This window comes from Larus michahellis, chromosome 1 (genome assembly GCF_964199755.1).
Source record: "Larus michahellis chromosome 1, bLarMic1.1, whole genome shotgun sequence".
NCBI lineage: Eukaryota > Metazoa > Chordata > Aves > Charadriiformes > Laridae > Larus > Larus michahellis.
In genome coordinates, this window is record NC_133896.1 from 65,625,350 (window position 1) to 65,652,010 (window position 26,661).

The following is a 26,661-nucleotide window of genomic DNA, read 5'->3' on the forward strand; positions in this document are numbered from 1 at the left end:
CTCCATCCCCAGTTCTTTCAGTTTGGGTATATGTTTTCAAGAACCATTGTAGTAATAAGTGGGTTTTGTTGCTACAACAGCTTAAGTGGAGAAGAAGAAAACTGAACATTTATAAGGAAAGGTAATGTTTTGTCACATTAGCTGATGTAACTGGAAAGAAGCAAACAAGCTAAGGTTCCTAGTTCCCCCTTTAAAAAGGGTTGTAAGAAACAAAGCAGTACTGTAAAAGATGAATGGTGAAAACCAAAATCTATTGGATGGGATGAATTTAGTCCACATACTTTTTATTTCTCAAACAGAAGACAGCCCTGCAAGAATACTACCGTTTTTCACTTACTGATGAGCCAAACACTGTTTGCAACTATGCACATATAGTATTTTTAAGTGACGTACCTCCAAGATGCCTTTCTTCTTCTTTTCTTCACTGTCTGTACAACCAATTATAACGTGATAGCAGTCCTTACAGACTTTGTTCAATTTATTGCCATCATATTCGAGATGTGCCTTATAATCAGAACATTTCCAGCAAACCACCTTAGAAACAAAAAACATAAGAAAACATAAAATTTAAGTATTTATAAAAATTTATGGAAACAGATTTTAATTTCAAATTAATGTTCTATCTAATTAGGAATATTTTGTTTAATTATATAGAAGATAATTGCTTTATGATGTTACTCAACAGTAACTTAATTGAAAATAATGATTTTTCCAAATTTGTGCCACTGCTTCTTAACTAGAAGTGCTTTGTACTATTTACCTGGTGGGAACTTTATACATTGTATAAAATCACTCTAGGCTTTCAATTATATCTATAGGTTAAAGTTAGGAATAAAACTGGAATATAGCACAGACTGTGCTGCAGCATAAAAATCTTCCAGTTTCTTGAGATGCTAACCTGAAAAGTTACACTTATCATTTTGTTTTCTACATAGCCTCAGAAATGTACAACTGAGATGCACTTTAAATGATTAAAAAAATTAATAAAATCAGAAATGGTTACTTTTTTAACCTAAGAAATATTAAATTTACAGTTTCAGAATCTGTTAATGAGTACACAGAATACATAAGCCAATGTCAGACTTTCTTTTGTCTTTTCACAAAATATATAGAGAAAACTGAAATGCAAGAAGATCTGAGAGAAGTTCTTTCATTAGAAATATTTTTCTACAGAAATGTTATTTCAGGGGAAAGAAATGCCCTGCATAGAAAGTGTGAGTGTAGTTATTTCAAGAAAGACAGGTAGACAAGTGGACTTGAACCACTCAAACGACTGAACAAAATTTTACTGTGGACCAGGCTCTGCATTACTAATCTAGATCACTACCTTCAACTAGTATCTCTGGAGAATACTAGTTAAGTATTAGTCACTGCAGGAAAGAAACTATCACGGACCATAATTAATTCCCATGAAAAATGTTTTAAAATTCAAGTGGAAGGAGGTGTGATAGAACTACAGTAGAGGGAAGTAGCTAGGAGTCTAAACAAAAGCGGAGAAAAAAAAGGAAGGGTGTGATCTTAAGATTAATGGAGGAGTTTTAAGACAGAATGCTTTGGAAAAAAACCCAGATGATGACTGTATAATCAATAATTCACAGCTTCTGAAAAAGCATCTAGTATTCTGCAAAGCACAGAAGCAGCGTTGTGAATGCAGTAAGCCTTCAAACCACATAAAAACATTAGAAAGAAATCATAAAAGATAACCTGTAAGATAAATATTAAACCTGAGCTTGCACTACCACCTGCTGGAGAAAGACATAGCTGCTGTATTGCACGCACACAAAAAAAGCACAGAAAGTATGTTTCCTCTTCTTTTGCTAACTTCTGAAAACTCTCAAGTCATACCACTACTTCATGGTTGCGTTAGAGTGGCATACGGTACTGTACCATCATAATGGAAAGCAGCAATACTCTCTCCCTGTCCTAACCTTCTCTCCTTCCCTGATGCTTCATAGAATGGTTTAGGTTGGAAGGGACCTTAAGGATCATCTAGTTCCAACCCCCCTGCCATGGGCAGGGACACCTCCCACTAGACCAGGCTGCTCAAAGCCCCATCCAGCCTGGCCTTGAACACTCCCAGGGATGGGGCATCCACAACTTCCCTGGGCAACCTGTTCCAGTGCCTCACAGTAAATAATTTCTTCCTGATATCTAATCTAAATCTCCCCTCTTTCAGTTTAAAATCATTACCCCTCATCCTATCGCTCCACTCCCTGATAAAGAGTCCCTCGCCATCTTTCCTGTAGGCCCCCTTTAGGTACTGGAAGGCTTCGCACATGTCCACACAGTTACACACCGAACCCAGCTGGGAACAGCTCCACCTTAACCCAATGAAAAACTGCAGGGCTTTGTGATCTTCTAGTGAAGAGGGGAGAGGAGGCAGCGGAATGGGAAGAGGAGGCAGCCAGTGCTGCCAGGGATAATGTTGGCTTATGCCAGTTTAATATGGTCTTTCAACTGTTGAGATCAGTGGAGGCCACTCAGAAGTAACAGTATAGCATGGCCAGGGGCTTGGGACATTTTACACAAACACGCATCTTCCACTGCTCCAAATTACTTCCAAATTTACCATGCCAGCTAAAGCAGACAGAGGATCCTTTGTGGTATGCTACACACAGCCTCTCCTTTCAGCCACAAGCACAGCAACAAACTCTGCAGCGTAACAAGCAGCCATCAGCAGTCAAGTAGGTGCTTAGACCCATTGCCAAGCCTGCTCACCAGCTACAGCAGCGAGGGGTTTGCACTTACATGTCCACACGCTCGGCAGTGGTGCCTTCTCCTTGTCAGTGCATTGAAGGGTTCCTTGCATTTCATGCACATGGTTACTTCGTTGTCTCGTATCCACCTGGGTGCTCTCTTCCCAAGCTCAGCGTTCTGAAGGGGGGACAGAAGGAGGATGGGAGAATAAAAAAAGGCAGTATAAAAAGTTGTGCAGTACTTTAAATAGAGAAAATAATTATTCGCTTCCTCTGGAAAGGAAATGGCAAAACACAGCTCGAGATGCATTTTGAAATCTAGACAAGAAATAACAAAGAAAGCAGTCAAAAATCATTATGCATCACTGAAAGGGTACTCTGTCATGTACTTCAAGAAAAAAAAGAGGCTTGTTTATAAGATTTGGCATTACGAAGAAAAACAATTACCATCAAGATGACTACTTCGTAATTCCTCTGCTACAAGAATGATGAGCTTGAAAACAAAGTTTCTGCCAAACTTTTTCCCGTTATTGAAGAACAAAATGGCTACTAAGGAGGTTACAAAGGAATAACAGCAACTTACAGAAACCTCAACAGGTGCATCTTCATATTCTTTAGCAATAGCGTTTCTGAAAGTTTCATTTCTCTGCTGAAAAGCTTCTATAGTATTCTGAAGCGCCTAAGGAAACAGTGGAGAAATTCCTTAAACATCTTACATTTAAAACAGACTCTCTGCATTCTGACCAGTTATTGATTAGCAGAGGGAAGCTACAGCCAGAAAACATGGATATAACTTTTTTGATTGCTTCAGTGAAAAAGTATTTAGAAAATAAAGAATGTAGATGAATTTACCTTTATCCATTCTTCCTTATCTTGTTCAGAACTAAAAGAAATATTTGACACATTAGTCCAAAACTAGATCAGGAAACGTTATGTTACTATCAACAACTTCTTGCAAAAGCCAAGCTTCTGAAGTAACTCTCATGAATTTAAATTTAAACAACACTAATTGTCAACTGTCCAACTTAAAAGAAAAACAAAGCAAAACAGAAAACAAAAGCATAACTTCAGGTTTCACAAGTTTGCAACCCCTAAGCAGTGATTTCAAGTTGAAAGACAAACGTAAATGCGTTTAAAAGTGGTGGTTGTATTTGCATTGTTAGACGTTTTTCTTTTTTCTTTCTTTTTTTTTTTTTTGAGGACAGGTGTAGGTGGGTTTTTCTTCTCTCATTTCATGCACTACTAAGTTCACATACATTAACATAGCACACATTTTTCCTGTGTATCTCTTAAATCTTCCTCCTTCCCCAACAAAAGTAATTTCCTTAACGCTTTTTTGTTGTTGCTGTTTAAACTTGTCTACGGTGACAAGAAGAGTATCCAATTAAACAGAAGGGAAAATGCGTTTTCATATTATAAACCAAACAGCAGAAATTTCCCTTTTATGTATTACAGCAGATACAGATGACTTAAAAGTAAGCACAGATGAGATATACAGACTAGACAGAGATGAGAGAGGAATCATATTCAACTCTGATCTTGTACAACAGCTTTGCCCTTAAAATATATCAGCAGGACTTTGACACTCAAATCTTTGGGAAAAGCATCGTATATCACAAGTAATAGTACTATTAGAAACTACTGGCTAGTGTCAGTAATGAACAGTTTATCTGCAAACTTTATGTCAGAAACCACAGTATATCTGGCTCTTCAAAAGTGGCCTCCTCCTTGGATAATGATATGGAAAAAAACCCTTGTGTAGCCATGCACTATCAGCCATGCAAAATTTTATTTTCCTATGCATTGCTCCGAAGGATGTGAAAGAGAGCTTTTACAGCATCCCAATAAAAATGGCTCCTCACATGTTGTTTTGCAATATTAGTAAAACTTTTAGGCAAGCAGAATCCTAAACAAGTGTTTCTCCTTCCCACGTATCATCTACATACAAGGCAGGAGAAACCTGTGTGAACAGCCAAAACAATTCCCCCTACCTTCTTACATTAAAAAGCGAAAGCTGAGCTGTTAAATGTCATGCCACACCAGCAACCTCTAAAAAAATAATCTACCAGCTGTTTGAAAACAGTGATTGAAAACACACTCAAATAGTATTCTGAAAAATAAATAGAAGCCTCCTAGTAAAGAAAACCTCAAGGGTAAACTAAACATTACAACACTGTTAATACAAGCTCATGAATTAAGGACATTAAGGTGTAGAGCACACACAATACCCATGCATTAATCGAAATTGTTGTAATATAACTGAGTAAGATCTCATTTGGTACTTATTCCTTCACAATTTTGTACAGACTGAATGCATTCTAAAAATGTTCATAAAACAAAACAAAACATAAAAACGTGTTCTTCTCACACCTAAAATAAACTAATGCAACAAACTTGCAATTATTGGTAATACAGGAAAGTTAACAAAATAAACTTACTTTGTTGTATCATTTTTCTTCCAACTAAAGCATACTTTACAAATGATACAGCCAGATGCCATCTTTCACTACTGAAATGGGTATATGGCATAACAACTTGCCAAATACTTAGCAAGAAATCATACAGCAATTTATAGTAGATGTAACTGATAGTCAAAAATGTGCCCCAGAAGTCTTGCAGACCTTAGTGGAAAGCTCTTTCCTGTCATTTTTCAAAGTATATATTTAATTTCAAATTAAACAATAGTGTAGATAAATTTCTATATGCTGTTATCTTTTTGTATTCACTGCTGTAACTCTTTTTTTTTTTATTTAACATAAAGGAAAGTAGCTTGCAAGCTCATTTGCTAGCAAGCTATGGTTTGTCCCCAAATACATGGAGTCAACACAGAACTATATCCACCAAAGACATCCTCCTGCTTATTTAATCCTCGCCTCTCTGCAATGAAACCTGACTGCTAAGAATAGGATCTTTAAACAGGTCCAAAAGGAGAGGTGGAGCACGCGACTTTGTCTGTAGTGGGGCAGTCTAGACAGGGAAGGTTTAGTTTAGGCAATGCAAAAAGCCGCAATGAGAAGGTAACCCAGCAAGAGGAGGATACAAGGACTAATAAAGGAAAGCAGAAAAGTATCAGTCAGAAGAGTGCAATTGGAGGAAAAGGACCCAAGAACTAAAAGGAGAACTTGCCTTCCAGGGTCAGGGTGAGGTTGATACCTGGGACCGGAGGAAAACAAATAGACTGGAAACAGGCCTGAGGAATGGAGGCAAGCAGGTGCCCATCTACCACTGTAGAAAACTATGTTCTGTGGACGTAAACCCACCAGGGTTGGAGAGTTTTGTTGTGTGGACATGCCCTGAGGTGAACAGACTCATTTGTGCCAAGGTGGCTCAGGTACTGGAGGGCACCAGCATTGCCCATAGTTAACAATGCTCAGCGTCCCAAAACGCTTCATTTGGACAGATTGCCTTTGCAGCAGCTAGGTACACTGCTTTCAGTTTTCCAGCCAGCCCATTCACAGCTATCTTAGGTATTTCTGGAAAGTACGGCAATACACTATACATTGTGGATACATCTTCTACTCCAAGAGATTCTTGGACTGACAGTTTATTATTTTTGGCAGCCTAGGCTATTCTAAAACACTGATATTAAGACGAAGCCCACTGCATCTTTCTCCAAATCTATTAGTCCACTCTTTTGTGTGTATATACTTAATCGTCCAAAAGCTAGATAAAAAGACCGCTTACCTGGCCTGCAACTCCAGTGTTCGCTCTTTTCCAGACACTTGAAAAGTGTGCGGATATTCTTCGTTGTGAGTTTCTATAATCTTCATACCATCTATGCCGACTCTGGTTCGAACTGAGAACTTTGATCCAACCAGGCTGAATTTGGGGACGCAGTAGAGCAACATATTGTTAAACTGGGGAAAAAAATAAACACGTGGCTTTGCATTAACAAAAACACAGATACAGCCACAGTTTCTACTGAGAGCTGAACAATATCGCAAAGTTAGACTTAGTGGGTGAGAAAGCAGATTAGTTGATATACGAGAAGACCAAAGCTCTAATGCAAGACAACTTATTTTTCTTACTTGTTTAGGGATAAGATTAAAGGACAGCTTCAGTGGATATAAGAATAATTGCTCTGTATGTGCAGCAGCCTTCATAGCATTTATCATCAAATATACTCAGACTGGATATTGTTAGAAAAACCCATTCTTATGCCCCAATTCTGCAAAACCTACTCTAAACTGCAGAAGAACTCCTCTTTTCTTCAGTGAATACACTGAAGATAGATAATATAAATATAAATAATTATATTTACCCTGTACCAAACCCACTCGGTTTTGTAGAAGCTCTAACTAATATTATTTGAGGACATTATTTGTCTTTTCTGCGAGACAGAAGAACATTTCTTACAGTTTTTATTCACTGAAACCCTCAATATCACAGGAAAAATAATACACGAGCAGGACAAAGATATATTCCTTTATTAAAGATTAGAACTTTAAATAACGTTTAAATATCTAAAGCTCCAGCCTAGAAGCACAATTTCTAAATCAGATCTATAGTGTTTAATTTTCTCACATTTTTTCCCCGCACTTTTTTTCTCAAAATTAATTATTTAAAAGAGAAACTCACTTCAGTTAAATCCTGTTTCATAGAAATCCTGTCGAGCCTATTGCCAAGTCTGTATCACAGATACAGCACGTTTGAACTTGTCCCTTCTCACATGAAGTGCACATCATTTTCATCAGCTGTCTAGCCCCATTTGAGGTCTTACTATTCAATAATTTCTCCTTTTGTTTGAAGCACAGATTAGCAGGAGTTGTGCCTCAAAAACCTGTTACTTATCTTTATTAACCAGAAGACATGCAATGCCAGAGGCCCATAAGCAAAAATGTACTAGCAATTTTTAATGAATGGGGGGCCATGAACTACATCAAACCTTTTCCAAGGAAGCTGTAAGGGAGCGTGGCTATAGTTTGTTAGTTCCGAGACAGGACACAGGCACCTGACAAGAGGATGACCTGCCACCATTAACAAGCTCCCACAGGACCGTGAGACTTACTGGGACCCCAACACACACAATCGATCAGGACTAAAACCCTAAGCTTTAGCATTTCAGTTTCATAAGAATGTCAAAGTACTCATGCTCCAGGACCTGCATTTATAATCAGCAGCCACTTATTTAAAACAGAGTTGTTGGACATTGATTCCATTTATTTGAAGCCACGTATTCTGTTCTAAATGGTGTTTTCTTACGCTTTAGTATCACTAGTGGAAAGGCACTGACATCAACTAGAAGAGGATTCTCCTCTCTCTTTGGTAGGTCAAGTCTAGAAAGGTGCACAGCCACTCCTGCAAACACAAGGCCACCACACTTACTAGGAAAAGATACCGTTCTTGAGCAGATGTATTGCGAGCAGCGAGTTTAAGGATCTGTCCTTCTTTTATCAGTTCATTTGAAGGGTTCACAATGTCTTCCTCTTCTCCCAGCATCTCATATATCTCTAACAATTTCTTTAGATTCTCCTTCACAGTGAAAATACAGCAATAAAACTTATTAATTAAAACCACAGATCTTTAAGCATGTTTAAGTGAAATGATGGGAGCTTGTGTAAGTCTGGAGAATGTTAGCTTTGCAAAACATATATATTATACCCAGTACATATGCTCAGCCATACAGACTGATTAACTTAGTTTATACAGTAACAAGTACTTTTAGAAATGTTATCTCCAAGGTAATTTTCAAAATGCAGTTATACGTACAGCCTTATTTGTTGTCCAAAATATCTCACATACTTAATTAAGTACCTATCATGCCAGCCCAATATGTAACTAATTCCTTACAAACATTATTTTTCCGCTATCAGAAACAGATGGAACAAGGTTAAGAGGCCAGGGTAGTGTCAGCTATTTGAGCCCAGTCCGTCCCATTTTCCGTTAGAGAGAATTAGGTACAGTGCCAAATTTTGTCTATCATTCCCAGGAGCTGTATAAAGCTCTTGGACCCAGGAAATCCATTTTTGCCATTTTAGGGAAGATTTTCAATTCACACTCCTAGCTTCACCAAATACTCAATATATTAAAAAAAGAACAGGAAAATGAGGATCATTTACCATTTTTCTTATTGCGCTATTGGAGTGACTTGCTGCAGTGGATATAATTTCCAGGGATTCTAGACAGAAGAAAAAGAAAAAAGTAAAACCCAAAAGCTGCATTTTTACATATTTATATATTACATTGAAAAAATGAAGCATTTTGAAAAATTATCTGGCGAGTAATTTTGAACAATCCGTGGAAATATCTTGAACTGTTCTTGTGTAAATACAGAGAGGAAAGTTTAAAAATGGGCTGTTCTTTTTCACTACAGGAGCTTAGAAATACAATAATGAGTCTAACTCCACCTTTTTTTTTTTTTTTTTTTACAAATAAGAGACCTACATTCCAAATGTGCATAAAGCAAACCAAAATGCTGACAAAAACAAACAAAAAAAACCCCAACAACAACAACCAAAAAAAACCCAAAGAAAAACCACCACAACTCCTGATCATTCACAAAGCAAACAAATCAAAACCTGTGCGCTACTCCAAAACTAAAGTAAAACTTATGTGCTCCAGGAGCAGAATACTAAAGGCTTTAGAGTTGTTATATTAACTTCATCTACTATTCAAACAGATTTTTTTTTTCCAAAGAATCCTACAACTCCACTGAAGACATTCTATTATTCTTTTCAGAGGAACTTTACTTCTTCACTTCGTTTTTCCTGAAAGATCTTTTATTTACAGTATCCTCTTACAACTATCTTATTTCAGCCATTTCAATGACTAGAAGATATTTACTTTCAGCATCTTTCCAGTCTAAGGAATCCTGAGGCAATTTCCTTAGGTAGTCCTTTAGAAGCATCTCGTAGCGTGGAATGCGTTGTACTGGTTCTAGCATGTGATGTTGCAATGTCAAATTTCCACACACTTTTTCCTTCTAAAAAATTGTAAACATATTTCAATGTACCAGGCAAAAATGTTATTACGATATTGTAAAATAAAAGATATGCTTGATGAAACATAAATAATGTATTTTGAAACGTGCATGATAGACCTTCTGCAAGAAAGAACTACTTTACCAAATCAAATAATTAGAAATTCTTTCCTAAAAATAATTTTAAAAACTTTCCTAAGTATTCAGCAGTAAGTATCCAATTCATAAATAAAAGTCCTACCAAAAAATCTCCCAAACTCCAGTGTATTTTAAATTAGGTTTGTAATACCTCAGACAAGAGAATTACTACTGAATTAATAAGAACAGTTTGTGACCACATGTTAGAAAAAGTCACTTAAATGGGCTACAAAGGTATATTTTATTTATCTGAGTAGGGAATGCTTTCTTTCAGTTTCATTTATAATATAAAGCCCCTTAGCAGTGTTTTAAGATGTATACTCTTTTCCATGATCTTAGATGCAATTAAAAGATTACATTAAAATACACATAACTGTCTTCCTTGGCTTAGAATCACAAGACCCTATAGAGCAGTAAAATTTAAGTAGAACCACCTTGTCCTATTTCTAGCTGCTCAGTCTGCAGTTGAAAGACACGTACCTGCCAATTCACAGAGAAACCTACAGGGAGCACTAAAAGGCACAAAATGCACTTTTGAAAAGACTGATGCACTGCTTAACTGTGAAGCTTTCTTCACCTTTTGTGGCTCAGCATTTAGGATTACATATTGACTTCCAAAGTCTAGTGCTCTGCATAACAGCACTGGTGCGAACCAACACAATACTTATGGATTCAGTGCAAGGATCTAGTTCCACTGATAGGTCACTTCATCCTAAAAGAGCATTTACTTCTAGTATCTACAACAAAATGTAATATATTTTTAGTCTCCTCAGGTTTCAACCTTTATACTTTGGTATTTTGCAGCGGAAAGTCAGGATTTGTGTGGAAATATACAGGAAATGTGTACATTTGCGCACATATGAGGGAAGAAGAAGAAACAGAATGTGGTGTGAAGCAGACAAGAGCAACAACCCTTAATTCTAAGGGATTTGGTATTTAATTTTTCTCTTTAATCCTTTTTTCACCCACAAACCTACATATTTTTATATATGCTTGTATTACTCAGAGATCTACATCTTTCTCCCCGTTACCTGAATGTCTTGAATAATGAATTTGAATTGAGGTGACCGTTCAGTCCACGTTTTCACCAATTCCATTGCGTTATCAAAATTCTTCACATACTCTCCATACATCTTGAGGAAAGGAGCTAACTTTTGCAGAATATCTCCAATTCTGGGGGTGGTAGTCCTGCAAAGTAAGAGGGCGGAATCTCAGAGCAAACAGGAAAGAAAAAAAGTCACACAAGGTCACAAAACAGTTTCAAGTGTTTAACAGAGAAACCTTCTGTTGGGGGTCACCTCATACTGAGTTCCGACATAACCATTAAAACCGACCAGAATTAACATAGAAGGAGTGTTTGCATCTTCTTTAATGACATATAAGCATTATAGGTCATGCAGAGCACTAAAGAAAGAAAAGCTAGCTGTAAGGAAAAACTTGAAAGGTTTCATTTACAAAACGTGGCCTCGTTTATCTTATTTACAGTTCCTTTCCTTAAAACTACCGTTACCTTCTTTTTACCATACTTTACCCTCTAAATATCTAACATGTGATTTTGTTTGAGGATAAAATCCCTACTGTACAGCTTCCCTTCTGTGCCTTATATAAATACATTTATTTACAACTTTTAAAAATCCTTATTTATCTAAGGAAACCTCTGAGGTAGAGAGAATCCCTTGGATTCCAGTCTTCTGTGAGAACTTTCCTACATCTTTCCCAATTACTGACAGCATTTTCAAATAAACCAGAACAGCAAAGAAGCTGATGGAGAAGCAGAGAGAAGCCGCACTCTCGACGCACCGCAAAGAAAGCGGAATGGCACACATGCATCTCCGAGAACTAGAACAGAAAACACATTTCGCATTTCATTTCATTTTGAAGGACAGACTCAGAAACTCTTTATCTCTGGATTTTTGAAAGTCTGAAATCAGTGTTGTGGCAGCGGTCTAAAGTGAAGCAATCTATTGCAAGTACTTCAGCAGCCTACTCCAGCACGCCATTTCTCCAAGAGAAAAGCTGTGCAGAAGGGAAAAGTTATTTGAACAGTGAATATTGCCAGGACCGGCAAAGGCTGGTCCAGCTCCAGCTGCCTCCGGGGGGCAGAAGGCACCTGTGTAAGACCTGGCAGAGCTCTGAGCTGCTGCTGGGCCTGGCAACAGGAGAAGGGGACAAGATAGGGTGGGAAGTTGGTCTCTGAAATCACCGAGGCTCTCCACCCTTAATTAGCTTCATGTATTTGTTCAAGCACGCTACACACAAGCAGACGCGCACTTTCAAAGGCAAGCTAGCAATTTAAAACAAAACCCCCTCTCCTTTGATTCACCGAATGTTCTTTCCCCGGGTTGTCGTTTTACTGCAATGCAGCATATTTTTTAACTGAAAATAAAACACACATCATGCTGATTCCAACAGAACTGAAGAAAATGTGAATACATTTCTAAAGGTCACCAGGAAAAGCCCCACAGGCATTAAAGTTTCCTGATAAATTTAACAGATAAGTAATTATAAAATTTTGCAATTAAAAAAACCCTTAAAGCATAAAAGACTATGGCAATCCTTTGTATCTAAAGAAACTGGCACAAAAAAAGAATATTTCTACTTAACTGCTTCACAACTATACTAGACAGACATTAAAAGAAAATATTAAAACTCTTATAAACCGAGAAGTAGGAACAGTTTGCTGTGCCGGCTCCTTGGATACCTACAGCAGCTCATTTACACAGAGGACTGCAATTTCACTCTCTCTGAAGATTCACAAATTTCATAACTACTTTTCATGCAAGGCTCCTATACGTCCAAAGACTACGAGGCTGTAAAAACACGAATTCATCATCATTTTAGGTAAGAAGGACAAGGTACACATCACATAAAGAGTTCTGGAAGAAGAGGAAGGACAGAGGAAGTTGCAGCTTCTGAGAGCAGCACCCTCCCTTGATGGACTAGTTCATCTCATATTCAAACACTACACACCATGAGCCAAAATATTAAATTCTACTAAATGCCATCACATTCTAGGACAGTTATTGTTCTCTTGGATACACAGATCAGAAAGAGAACTATTACCATGGAACCCAAATCAGCACTGCAGTACCGCCAGACAACTCTGACAGCATCGTTATATGGGTCAAGAAATAGGACTTCACTTTGTAAAGTAGGTACAGAAACACCTCATGCTTCTGTGCTATCAGACCACAAGGGTATTCACATTTGCATTCTAAAAACTCAAACGTGAAATAGCTGACTTACTAATCATGATTTGTAGCATCTCCTTTAAAACTGTCATGGCTGCAAGAAAGCTTACAGAAAGCCTGTAAAATCACAGCACAGTAAAAGTGACTACGGAGCAATTGCTTTCTCTTCCAATACTCAAACTAACAGGCATCCAACAAAACGGAAAGTTGCAGTTTCAAAGCAAAACAAATCGTATGAGTAGGTCAACTCTGTAATTGCCACAGATTCCAACACTTTGCGTTGAAAGAGTGAAATAATTTCTCCACGCACACACACTCCCGAGGCTATCAGACGCTGTTCTTAAATTCTTCCCCCAGTATCTGCTATTGGTCATCCTTGGGTACAAAAGGCAGAGATAGATGGCTATTATATTTGATGTGGGATCACTGTTATGCTCTTTTCATGGGAAATATATTGCAACAAGGCTGTTGCCAGTGTCTTCAAGCCATATGTTGTAAAAGAGATATTCAGCTCCGGCTGTTGCTCAACTCATTCAAAATGCAGCTACCAGACAATTTCATTTCCACTTTATAAGCTTACGTTCACACTGCCCTTTCTTCTAAGAAAGAAGAATCTATTTCTGATCTGTTTTCCCAATTTAAAAAAAAATATATTTTTACCTTAAGTCTTCAAAACAAACCATAACTCAGGGAAAGTGTCAGAAATTTTTATCCAGCTATTTTTATTGAAAGCTAAAGAATAATAGAAGTAGTGTATAAACCTACCAACAGAACATATTTAAGTATTTTTGCTGTCCAATTAAGGGAACTACTGAGGAAAATGAACTCTATCTGGCACAAGCTGTTGTTTCAGAGACTGGTGATGGGGAGAGAAAATTATCCCAGATTTTTCTTTCAGCAATGATGAGAAACTGTTCTCTTCAACTGCAACTTTCTTCTAACTCCTCCCCAAAACATAAAGTTTGAAGGACATTAAACAGGCTGTCTGAGCACAGAGGCCATTTCCAAGCAATGTGGGAAAAATAATATCCTTACGATGCAATTTATTAGTTTTGCACTAATAGTCAAAAGTCATGTGCAAAACACTTTTCAACCTTTGAAGCTATATAATTATACATGCAATATGAGTGAGTGATTTAGCATTTTGGAAATGCGTAAGGTAGTGCAACCCATCTTCTGTGCTCTATAAAGTGTCTAGAGCAACGTTTTAAGAGTCTGTCACAAATTTTGTTTCAAATATATACAGCACTGTCATGATGCAGTGTAAGCTGCTTTTTAAACACCATCACAGTAAGTTAAACTACACTTCTCATGAATATGCACTCTGTTTTAATCCAGGCATTTGTATTTCCTATCAGGTTTTTTTCAATTGATTAGAAGAAAAGGGAAGGTTTACCTTAGACGGTCATTCTGCAAGGAACATAAGTGTAAGCTTTCCTGTATTTCCCGATGCTTACATTTTACTTACTTTCTTGCATTACAGACCGACTATACAGGGCTACCATATGTTTGTGCATGTTAACTACTCCATTTTAAAGAGTTATAATTTTAAAGTGGAATCATCGTACAGAGTCAGGAGACATGTGTCTGTTGTGTAAAGCACCACCGAGTGATCTGAGATTTTCATGTATGTCAGAAAAATACATTATTTCTCAATTTTTTAGTGTCATTTTTTGACAATTAAGGAGTTCTATGAAAGTGTAACTGGACATGATATATAGACAAACACTTGAGTTCCTCAGAATAAACCCTAGATAACATGGAATACAGGAGCCAAACAGGTGCCGAGGTTAAACAACTGGGTGAAACTACTGGATGAAACAGTATTTGTAATTTTTATTTTTTTTTTAATGAAGTGATCCCTTTTCCCAAATAAGGTAGGGAAGCAGCAATGGTTTGGGACTTTTTTTTTTTGGACAATTATATTAAAGAAACCAAAAATACATGGCTATATTTTAATAACTCCAGAATTCCACAGACCATGCAGGATAAAGATACTACAATATCTTCACACGATCATTACAGAGCGTATTTACACTTCAGCTATTCGTGCTTGCTGCAGAGGTCAAGAAAAGTTGGGGGAAAATGGCCCCAAAATACACCTGACATGCATTTTTATTTCAAACAGAAAACCATAACACAGAAATAGAAAAACGTATCCCACCTTATTACAGAAAGCAATAAAGACAAAGGTTACTGTGCTACAAGGGTAGCACAACACATATATATGTTATTTATCTCAATTTTGTATTCTGTGCAATGAATTCACCAGGTAGCACCTAATTTCAGTGTGAACCCCTAATTCAGCAAGGCATTTAATCATGAGTAATTTCATTAGCTTCAGCGAGATACATGTCCTTTATTTTGAGCAAACGACGCAAGTCCTCTACTGAGTCAGATCCTGATGAAGAGTGGAACAGCAGATGTTCTCCTACCCACAGTACTTCCTGGGCCTGCAGCATTTAATTATGAAGGCACCTTCCCTACCTCAACCCTGTGACAGAGTTTCTACAGATACAGTTTTAGTGGTATATTAATCAGTGAATCGCCTCTTACCATTCTTGCATTCTTTTCTCAAGTTCTGGAAGTAAGAATTTACTGTGGAAGGCATTTATTGATGAAATATTAGAAAAGATCTTGTTAATCACTTCAGCTGGAAATGAACCTCTATTGGCTTCCTCAAGGAGTCTGGAATAGAAAACCTGCAATACAGAAAAAGAACCCCAAACTTATCAGCCTATTATCTTTAATTGGTGGATGAAGATCTACCCACCCCTTCTTCTGCAACTGAGGCAAGATTAATGTTTCAATAATATGGACAGGTAACGACAGACTCATTTATTGTCTTTCTTTCCCTCACTAGAAGTTAAAAGCTTCTCCTCCCCTTATGCCCCATTTTTTTCTAGTAAGCCAGGAAAACGCTGCAGGCAGAGCAGACATAAGGGAAGCCAAACTGAAGTCGTGCCATTTTGGATCGACTCCAGGCATCCTGTCTGTTTTAACAGCTAGATCATCTCAGCTTTCCCAGTCTTCCAGTCGTATTTTCCACTCTTGCTTTCTTTTCAATTAGCATGATGTCTGATCACCATTAGCCCAACCACTCTCCTCGCATGCTGTATCCCCTTATCCTTTTGAAATCAAAGTAGCTGGCAGGCTATGAAAGGTTGCCACATACTATTTAAAGCACAAAAGTGCCCCAGTTCTAATTGGACACTACTATAGTCTCTTTAAGAAGATATATATTCTTTCCCTATCAGTGGGCTCTACCTGACTAGATGCAGCCACAAAATGGCTAGAGATACGTGCACATCACAGAAAACAGTGCTTACGGGGAGCTATGGTTCCTCTACCTCCCTCTCCCATGCTTCATCGGATTCCATCTGCCTAAAAAGGGCTTCAGAAGTTTGGGTAAGGGCTTGGGAAAAGAGTCTGAAGACAGAAACTTTGTTAATCCCAACTGAGACAGCAAAAGTGTCTTAAAAGAAAAAAAGCCATACGCTTTCGTATGTACTTCAAAACATGCTCATTTTGCTGCGTCTCCAAGAGGACAGTAGTTAATTTTGACAAGTTACTTTGAAGACTATAAAGGTTACATAATTCTGTAGCAATTTTAGAAACCTAACAGTCCCTTCCCAGTCTTCTGCTTTCCTCTCATTAGCAGCAGTTGAGCAGCTGTGCTTGAAACTCATTTTCAGAACTCTGTCCAGTTAATATTTGGAAAACAGGCATAGAAGTAATGCACTTATGATCGCATCAAGGAAAATAATTGTACATTACCCATCAGAAAAACTTATGAAGTAAACATTTTCCCTTTTTATTTTTAAACTTCCCTAAATCAAAGCTCTTTTTTCTGCACTACTTTGTCTTTTAAAATACAACACACATCCATCCCAATATGGGTTTGCTATGTAAATCCACTTTCATGGGGACAATTATTTAGATCCCCAACAGCCTGAACAATTATTGTATCAGTTGAGACTTACTACTTTTCATCAACTGTTTTTACAAGACTTATGCATTAGACCTGAGAAATTTAAACATGGAGTAAGGCAATGCATAGCTATAGGTATCCAGGTAAAATGGGCATAGGTGTTATGTGAGAAAGTGAACGAGGTTTAAAAAGGAAAATACTCAAGAGCTACAGACTTCCACATTTTAGAAATATCAGTTTGATTCTACAGAATTGAACCCTTTCCTTGCAAGAGTCATTTCTGTTCGCTTCAATAGGTCTTAGTCCAAATGTATAGCAGGAAAATAGGGCATAACAGTTTAGAATGGGCATATTCCTAGGCTCTCTGGCACTAAAGAAAAATGCTTTTCAGGTGGCTCAAATTTGAAAGATTTAGTAATTTTCTAGCGGGCAGGCAATTTCAGTATCATAAACTGATACCCTCCTCGTCCACATCACCAGAAGCCAAGAAATGAGTGAGCATAAGATTATCCCTCCCCTTTGTTGGAAGGGCTACTAGGATGAGGTTTGTACTACTATTGCTTACAGTCACATCACACACGGAATTTATTGCATTAATATCCACAAAATTCTAATACTTTTAAAAATGTAGCATTCTTAAAAATCGAAACATAGGCAAAATTATGTGGCAAGAGCAAATGACCGACTGGAAAAGTCATCAAAATGTAAAAAACATACCACTTCTTATGTAACTTATATACACACTTATGCATAGCCATTCAAGTGAATTCAAGGCAAGACAATAAAAACCAATTCAAGAAAAATGTACCCCATCTAGGAGGTCAAGTCGGCTAACGTAGGCTTTTTCTGTTTGCAGAAGTTCACTGGCAATTTTGTGACGTTTCTGTTCATCTGTCTCCTGGAGGAAAACAAGAAGAGATCTTAGGATACTGGAGCAAACATAATTTAATACTAAAAAAAAAAAAAAAAAGTTGAAAAAACATGCGATTACCTTACAGTCCCAAAAGCAACTGAAATCCAGGCTTCGCATTTAGTTATAGACACCCCATTTTGAAAAATACAAACTTTCCAGCAGTTTAATCAACAAATACAAAAGTTAGAGGAGGATAAAAATCAAACTGCTGAGTAAAACTCAAAGCCTAAAACATTTAGTATTTCTCCGTTTGTACAGGGATCTCTGCCAGAGCACCAACTCCCTACTTAACAGATCAGCTCACATCCTGGTAATCGAGTACAACTGACCTTTCGGAGCTGGAAGAACTGATTTGCAGAGTAAGAAGGAACAGATGGGATTAGTTGGTGTTCGCCCCCGCCCCCGTTTCAAGAGTTATCTGAACTGCCTGTTCTTTGCACAACAGAATTATTGAAAAATACCGTACAAAACGTTTTATGTTCATCAACACACTCATCGCTGATTAATTGTTGCCTGCAATTAGAGGACTCCTTTATGGAAGTCACTTTTGCATTTTAAGGGAAGTTTTCACTTTAAAGTTTTTCATTCCGTAATACATAATCTTGATTCTTCTGCTGAATGGAAACTTAACACATTCATTCAAATGTCAATATTAAACTAAATACATTAGAATATAAAATTATGAGTTGCTATGAGAAGTTACTTCAAAGCAAACAATGAAAGCACAGCCTTCTGAAATACTAAAACATTAGGGAAATGCCTCATGCTCATAAGTGTCAGATTCAACAAAATGACACTTCCATTACAAGATTTTTCTCCCAGATTTAGTGCTAGCGCTGAAAAGTGTTCATATCTAACAATATCCTAGTCTTGCCCAAGTAAATGGCAGTCTTATCACAGCGCTTATGGGAAAGTGGTAATTTTCTAGACAAACAATAGAAAGCCTTCATAAAAAAAAAATAAATAAAAAAGGAGAGCCTGAAAGAGTTATTTCTGATTTCAAGCACACTGCTTTCCACAACAGTACAATAAACATTTGCAAGTACATTTATAAAGATGGTTTGCAGAATGCTGAATGCTAAAGTACCGTCTTTTTGCTTAAAGGATTTCAGTGGCTCTTTTTTCCCTTTTCAGTATTCAGTATTCCAAATTTGAACACGTTTCGTTTCTAATCTGCAGTGTTAACAGTCACACTGCTACACGGCAAGCCTCCTCTCTAAATACAGGCTTTCAATAGTGACTTCAAAGCTGTTCATTAAATCTGTTTAAATCAGCATAGCAACCACAGTAACCTACAGAACAGCATTTTAAATGCTGTCAAGAGACATTGCAGGGAGCTGGAGGATTAGCTATTACTGCTGCAGCATGCCATTTAGTGCAGCCATTTACAAGGAATCTCACATGTGGACTTCAGGCACAAAACCATGGAGGCTACTGGTTCCTCAGCAATTTTATTTCTTGCTTTTTCTCTCCCCAAACCCCCCACTTTCTCCCCAAAGCACTGCTATAAAACCAATCCGCACTTTTCAGAAGATGTCCCTCTCTTACTTAGTTCAAGTAAAGTCACGCATAGCGAACTCGAAAATATCACACAAAAGGAACAATTCAGAAAAAGCATTTAATCCTCAGTCCTGAGTCAGGGCAAACCCCTCTTATTCTCCCACTATACTCTGACCCTGGCTTTCCCCATCCTCTCAGTACCAACCTTACACATCTTCCTAATTCTTGAACCTCAGTCTCCTTTCTACACCAACGGCACTACCTGACTCAGGAATCTTCTACGTGGGAAAAATATACACACCGCACATCAGTTATCCTCTAATCACAATGGTACGTTCTTGTTCCAGCAGAAAAACACCCACCTACAGGGTTAGAACAGTGCAAGAATAACACAAAACTGTATTGCTAGTTTTCTTCTAGGGAAGGCCTCAGTTTCCCACCTCCCCATCTCAGTATTTCCCCACATGTTACATGAACCCCCAGCTGTGTTTTCTACTTCTTGCTCCATCCTCATCACTACTCATTCTCCCACTGCAGCGTCTTATCTAGTATCCCATCCAAAGAAAAACACCCGGTTTCCACAAGGTCACTCCGGCTTCCTTCCTGTTGCAAACAACAGGTCACACGCTATTTCGCTAGTCATGGCATCTGTCTCCCAAGGAGTTTTTCTGGATGGAAGTGGCAGCCGCTTGTCCTGAGCACGTGGGCTGAACTGGGACCAGATGCATGGGTGGACACCTGGCTCCTAGCAGCACCATGCTACACGGCGAGGCACATTTGGTGGCAAGACTCACCATTGCATGAAGTCAGTGCTGCAGCTGGTGTATCTGTGTATACATATTTGTTTTCTGCTTTCAGGGAATTCATTCGCAGCCATCCCAGCTCTGCCGCGGCCACACCATGCTGCGTGGCAACTTTACCTCCAGCTGCCCGCCCACCCCTCCTTGAAGCAGGCAGGCAGCGGCAGACAAGCTACAGGCGCAGGGCAGGCAGACCCCAAGACGGGGCTTGGCTTCTGCAGGCGGGAATTTGGCTATTTCAATTATCAGGAATCAACTCCTACAACATAATTTGGAAATAAACCCTGAATAATGTTTTTTGACAGTAAGAATGACACAGAGCCATTCGTTACTACAGCTGTTCAACAAAACAGCCTTGAAAAAACTCACAGAGATAATGAAAATACTTAAAAGAAAAAACTTTAAAAACCACGGAAAACATGAAGTTAGCATTCAACGTCTGAGAACTTCAATGCTTCCCTAAAGAACCACTGTATCAAAGCTGTAGAGAACTACTGTATCAAATCTAATCATTAACAGCAAAAGGAAATTTTAATTCTCTTTTAAATTACAAGTTAAGCTTCATTTTCACGGCATAAACACACACATCTCTTTTCACAAGTACGACAGTAAGATAACAGAAATTAAAGATATGGATACTTTTTTTTCTGGGAAAGTTTTATATTACCCTCCTATGATTCCTTTATGCTTTTAGTACACAAGTATTTATATTGGTTCCTTGCCGTTAATGAAAAATACCAAGACAAAAATTTACTAAAAGGTATACCTGGACACATACTCTATTGCTTTAAGCACAACTTCTCAATGATTTCAGGGAACTTTTCAAACTTCTGTGACAATTCGTAACACATGGAAAATCAACATATAGAGCCAATCAGGAATGGTTACTGTGATACATAGAGAATGTTCCCATTAGAGGTGCAGGATTTCCATTGATGATGAGAATATCAGAAGTGTGAGGTAACATTATGTTCCTGATGTCTGCTTCAAAGCAAAATGCAACCACATTAAAAATGTTTAGGCAGCTTTTTTAAGCTCTTAAGCAATTTAAAAGAATGAACCTCTACTCTTTTCCAAATAAAAGGCGAATGTTGAATAAAAAAAATACTATTCATTCTACGGCTGCAGCTGAAATGAATTCTCGGTTCTAATTGCCTTACACAAAGTAACCTTTGAAAACTCCAATTTTAGACAGTTTTTAGTTTCATACCTTTAAGCTACAAGCATATAAAATTTGACAAGGTGCCTAACTATTCCAAATATTGTAACTTTTTATTTCTCTCCATGAAATAGTTCATATGCTAAACATGGGTATATAAACAAGAAACAAATCGATTGCTTAAAAAAAGACAAGATATGAAAATACTTAGGTCAGTCGTTACCACCATCTCTACTGACCCAAACCAGATTTTTTTTTTTTTTGGTTGAATCATTTATTAGCTGAGGTATTTAAAAATCAATAATCTTGACCAGACCATACGTTCCATTCTATCCAAAAATTTGGCAAAGTTTATCAAGCAGGACTGCAAACTTCTATCTCTATATAGGATGCTTACAGTAAATATTTCACCTGAGCTTAGCTATGTATTCTTTAGTACAAAGTTGCACACCCTTAGAATCATTACATCACTATGGATGCTTAAGAAATTAAGTAATTTTTACCTAAATTGTTCTTGAACTCTGAAGTTAAGATGAGGTACGAAAAATGCTGCTGAGGGTATGAACTCTTCCGTCTGTGTTCATATTTCCTAACATTGTTTCCCATTGTCCTAAACTTGCAGAAATTACACCAATTTAAAGCAGACTTTAGATTAAACTAAATCACAATATAGCCATAATTTATTACCCAAACCAAACCGGAGCCATCCCCAATCATGAAAATTATACCTACCAACAGGACCGTAGTGATTCAATCCTATTTAGGGGTGGACTGTGCCCCAAGGGCTTTGCAGTAAATATATTAAGCAACACAAATAGGGTAAGAGATGTAGAATATGAACAAATACCATGCAATCTGTGTGGTGTTTGTTTGTAATGCTTGTTTGTAACAGAGCGGGGCTTCTTTTTCTAAGCCCATTCATGTCATAGCTGCTTCATCATCCAAAGCTTTCTTCCCGAAGTAATGGGAATATAAATATGAGTTTCCATGAGAATTTAAGATATCCTTTAATCACTTGAGTCCTCAGTTTCTGAAATCAAGGACTGCGCTAAATTTTGCAAGACCTGCAATGAAAATCCTGAATGCTACCGTCACCTTCAGGCATACTAACACTATGCAACGTTTCATTGCACAAACAATGTGTGAGTTTCTTGCGCCCATAGTTAAAACGCTTTGTGAAAAGCGGAAAAGATCCCGGTATCCCTAAAGATGCGATTCTCCTCAAGAGGATTTACGCGTTTATATTGGGTGCTGAAGACACAGCTTTCATCATGTTTACTGTTGCTAAAGATGAACATAAAATTGTAGAACCAAGAAGCTGCTGGTGGAACCTCTCTTCCTCAAGGTTGCATCAGTAAACATTTCTTGGCAGAAAGTTAACTTTGCAAGGAAGTTTCACCCTATTTAAAACAAAACTTCACCTTATATTTAGAAATGTATGATCTCCAGCACGTTTTGCACCTGAAACACCAGAGCCCCCAACACCACCATTAAAAGGTGACATTAAGTAAGGACTTTAATAAAGACGTGCAATGGATTCTTCTCCATCTGTGGCATGCATGCAGTCTATATCCCTATTTCCTACCAGTCTCACAACAAATACTGAAGCATTTGTCTTCTTGTCTTCAGTTAGCTCTCACAGCAGATTTCTCACAAGATGTTAGTCAGGAAGTTAATTGATTGGGATGTTTTGTACCATTCAGCCTCCATGTTTTAGGAAAACCAAATTTTATGACAGAAGGTGCTTCGGCTGCAAGGCAGGAAACTTTCCATTTTAAATTGTCTCTTTTGCTTGTGATATCTGTGGTTTGTGACTTTCAAACTAATACAGTAAATAAGAGAAATGAAGTATACTCTACTCTGGTCATTGGGGAAAATGTTTCAGAACACTGCAAAATTTACTAAGTTTTGTTGAAGCTTTACCAGAACCTGCAAGAATCTGACTTTAGTCAGATCTACAGCGATGAGGAACAAAAATAAAACAATATTGTAAAAGCAACATTATTTCAAAATAAGCTTTCTTTTCTAAGTTTAAAAAGCAATTTTTTTTCTCTGGCTTTGCACCATTCCCCAATTTAATTCACCCTTTCCAGTGGTGGACTCAGTTCATTTCTGCTGTACATCTATGCATTTACAATGCAATAGCACCACTTTCTTCTCTTCCCTGAATTAGGAAATATGGTGTGAGGGAGACAAAGAAGGTACTTCACATCACTATCAAAATATATATATATCAGATGCAGAATTTAAAGTTCGTCTGTGACTCACATGCATCTGCTCCTATTGCTTTTACTCAACTGTACCTAGACTTGCTTAATTAAAAAGGGCAGAAGAGGGCTGTTAGTCAGTGCGCTGCAACTTCAACTGGACTGCATCCCAGTTTTAAGATTTCTTTACTGACTAAGTGGGTGCTTAGCAAAATCACAGTCTGTCTAAATGTTTTTGCTTCTTCCCAATGCTTGCTTGGATGCAAAACCAGCTTAAAGCTCTACCAGACTTCTCCCATTCCTCAGCACCCTCCCCCCTGTTTCAAGAGAGCACAGCAGCAGCTACTTAACCTCCACAGGGCTGATTTTGAGCTACAGGCTGCATTAATGCAAACTAAATCCGTGTTTGATTTTGTAACGTGTGGTCCTTAGACCAGTCCGCGGTCAACACGCTTCTTAATCTCACTAGACTACAGGGGACGTCCTTGTATCGCAAGGGAGCTGGTATCTCAGGAAGCGCTGCTGTCACCCTGTTCAGTTTTACAGATTCAGTTCTCCACTGATGCTGACTTAAGAGTCATCTTGCATGGCCTTGTTTTAGTTTGTTTGGGTTTTTTTAACCCTTCTAGCACTAGCAAACAATACACCTAGTAACAGTCACATTACACCTCACAGTTTGATTCTTGCTCAATATCGAACAGGTCACACACGTGGGTCACCCAGCAGCTCAAAGACTGATTTTGATGAGATTGCTGCCATTAGCATTTGCCCGGTTCCTTCCTGGACTTTACAACAGGACTGCCTCCCATTTGTGCTTTTTCCTGAAAATGCTGCCAGCACCTTACTGTGTGACTTGGATTCAAGCTTAACGTCGTTGCCCACAGAACATTCAGCACTTTATTGGCACAGAGAGGGGAAACAGGCATTACCGAACAGGAGATAGAACCATAATGAGAGGTGTGGTAGGTTAAAGGTGCCTTGGACCATGACCAGGCTTATCTTTAGATGGGAGTCATAACGTTCATTCATTACTGGCAAAAACAACCCCCAAAACAAACAAGAAAACCCCCACATCCCAGCACCTTCCTGTCATTATCTAGGATATTTGATCTTGTAACACGGGAGAATTTGAGACCCACCTTTCCCACATACAGAATTTACTCTCGGATGTATACACACAACACAGGCCCCATAGTAGCTAACTGAACTCGAGGGCTTGGAGAGGTCTGTAGTTAAGTGATGCAGGTGACAAGCATCCCTTCGGCAAGCAGCGAAGGGCTTTGTCAGCACCCAGCTGTTTGGCTCTGCGCTGAAGGGGAAGCCTGGGAGGGTCCAGCCCAGCCCCCTCTGCCGTGGCTCACACCTCGCACGGCTGGACCAGAACTGCTAATAGCGGTCACTGGCCACCAGTGCTTCAGTACGAGAAGGCAAACTGTACAATCAAACTTTTAGAAGCCGAAATATGAACAATTTTTCAGCAATTAATTTCACAAGACAGGTTTTCTTCCACCCACTTATTTCCCTTAATTATTTAAAACATTCCTTACGAGGAAGCTCAAACTCAACATGATATAAGTTCTTCTTGCTAACAAGGCATATATTTAGTATGCTCTGAACCTTGCATCCATCTGATAGCTACCAGACTGCCGCTGCCTTTCCAGTCTTGACTTGACAACTACATCCAAGTTAAGGATTCACACAACAGTACTGCCTGAAGTCCTGTCGCTGCAGTTTACTACACATGGAATTTTATTTCATATACACCACTAACACATGTCCCTTGGAGTCTGGCACAGCTGAGGCACAGTGATAAAAATGTACATGTATTTCAGTTTCACTTTTTTTTTTTTTAAACTCTCAGATACCTAATGGGGGAAGATAAAAAGAAAAGGAAAGATAAGAACAAAACTTTTTGTCCTTTTTTGTTTTCTTTTTCTTCTGAAGTATGAGAATACATTTGAAACATCAGTATCCTTTTGGTGGCACACCCCCTGCTCTAGAATTTGTGTCATTTTCCAAGCTAACAGTATAGAATTACCAATTCCAAACAAAATTTGCCAAAGCAATTTTTATTTTTTTAAATTTTTTTCTTCTCTTGCTTGTTTCAGAAGCAGGTTACTGAATTGCCACTGGATAGTCAAACTTTTACCTCTCTTGCTGATTTCATTTTTTTAAATAACCTTTTTTACAGTAGAGGAAGTGATAACACATTTTCAGTTTCAGAGGAAAAATAGCAAAGATCTCCAACTTTCTGAGCTGCTCTACGAAGCTTATCTTCATAAATAAAATTCTAGAGAAAATACACAAAGTAGTAATATAGCAAGAAAGAAACAACTTCTTTTTTTACCTTCATTTCTACAGGTAGATCTTGCTTACTGATTTCCTCGGGTGGTTCTTCCTTCACGTTAGTATTAATTGCTAGAGTTTCATTTTCAGATGGGAGCAGCGTATCACTGCTTGGAGTCCTGTAGCAGCTGTTAAGCATCTGTCCTTCACAAGCTGTCACACTTTCCAGTGACTCTCTGGAAGTACTTTCTCTTTCGCCGTTTATCAAGCTGCTGTTGATGGCATTATCTGGAACCGGGGTGGACGTAGTGGAGCCACAATCAGGTAATCCCCTGTCCTCATCTTCTGTCTGGTCTTGTGCTACTACTCCGTTGGCTGTGTGTAGCTGTGCAACCTGAGTTTTGTCGGTATTACTGTTTCCCTGTTTTTGTAGTGGGTGTTGGGAGGGGAGTTTTGGCTGAGGTGATGGTGTTGACCCATATCTTCCTTGAGATTTAGAAATGTGGAGAACAGAGGAATCTTTCTTCAAATCACTAGGATTTAACGGGCTAAAAACACCAAACAAACAAAACATAGATGAGAGAAAACTTAAAACATGGTGTTATAGAAAATCCCTGGTATGGGGAGTAGGAAAGTTGCACCACATAACCAGTTCCTTCAAAACCATTTTTTCCTGTGTTAATATTAGGGAGTTCAGGCCATGGAGACTTGAACTGCATTATTCCATTGAAACACACATAAACATGCATCTGTTACTGGAAACCTGGGGTGCCATCCAGATTGATTCATTACATCCCCATCTCTCTTGAATCTCATTTGTAAAATGGAAGGCAGCACAATCAGCTACGGTAACAGAGAAGGGAACTGAGGCACTGATACATGAAGCAACTTGCCCAGAGTGTCCCAGAAGATTATTGGCAG

At 38.3% G+C, this 26,661-nt stretch overlaps 1 protein-coding gene across 9 annotated transcripts in view; it reads right to left on the reverse strand.

Annotated features, from left to right (window-relative positions):
- The window catches only part of FGD4 (FYVE, RhoGEF and PH domain containing 4), a 111,194-nt gene that overhangs the window by 2,651 nt on the left and 81,882 nt on the right, over nucleotides 1-26,661 (reverse strand). For 8 of the 9 annotated variants that reach the window (XM_074582989.1, XM_074582998.1, XM_074583035.1 and 5 more), the window contains 12 exons: nucleotides 25,802-26,288; nucleotides 17,684-17,773; nucleotides 15,501-15,646; nucleotides 10,785-10,941; nucleotides 9,480-9,618; nucleotides 8,756-8,814; nucleotides 8,022-8,168; nucleotides 6,381-6,553; nucleotides 3,549-3,579; nucleotides 3,280-3,375; nucleotides 2,749-2,874; nucleotides 394-534 (listed from right to left, as the gene is read on the reverse strand). In XM_074582989.1, the coding sequence (XP_074439090.1) occupies nucleotides 394-534; nucleotides 2,749-2,874; nucleotides 3,280-3,375; nucleotides 3,549-3,579; nucleotides 6,381-6,553; nucleotides 8,022-8,168; nucleotides 8,756-8,814; nucleotides 9,480-9,618; nucleotides 10,785-10,941; nucleotides 15,501-15,646; nucleotides 17,684-17,773; nucleotides 25,802-26,288 (1,792 nt within the window). Of the gene's footprint in view, nucleotides 1-393; nucleotides 535-2,748; nucleotides 2,875-3,279; nucleotides 3,376-3,548; nucleotides 3,580-6,380; nucleotides 6,554-8,021; nucleotides 8,169-8,755; nucleotides 8,815-9,479; nucleotides 9,619-10,784; nucleotides 10,942-15,500; nucleotides 15,647-17,683; nucleotides 17,774-17,866; nucleotides 18,105-25,801; nucleotides 26,289-26,661 lie in introns of those variants that run through there. The other variant, XM_074583062.1, reaches the window with a different exon arrangement.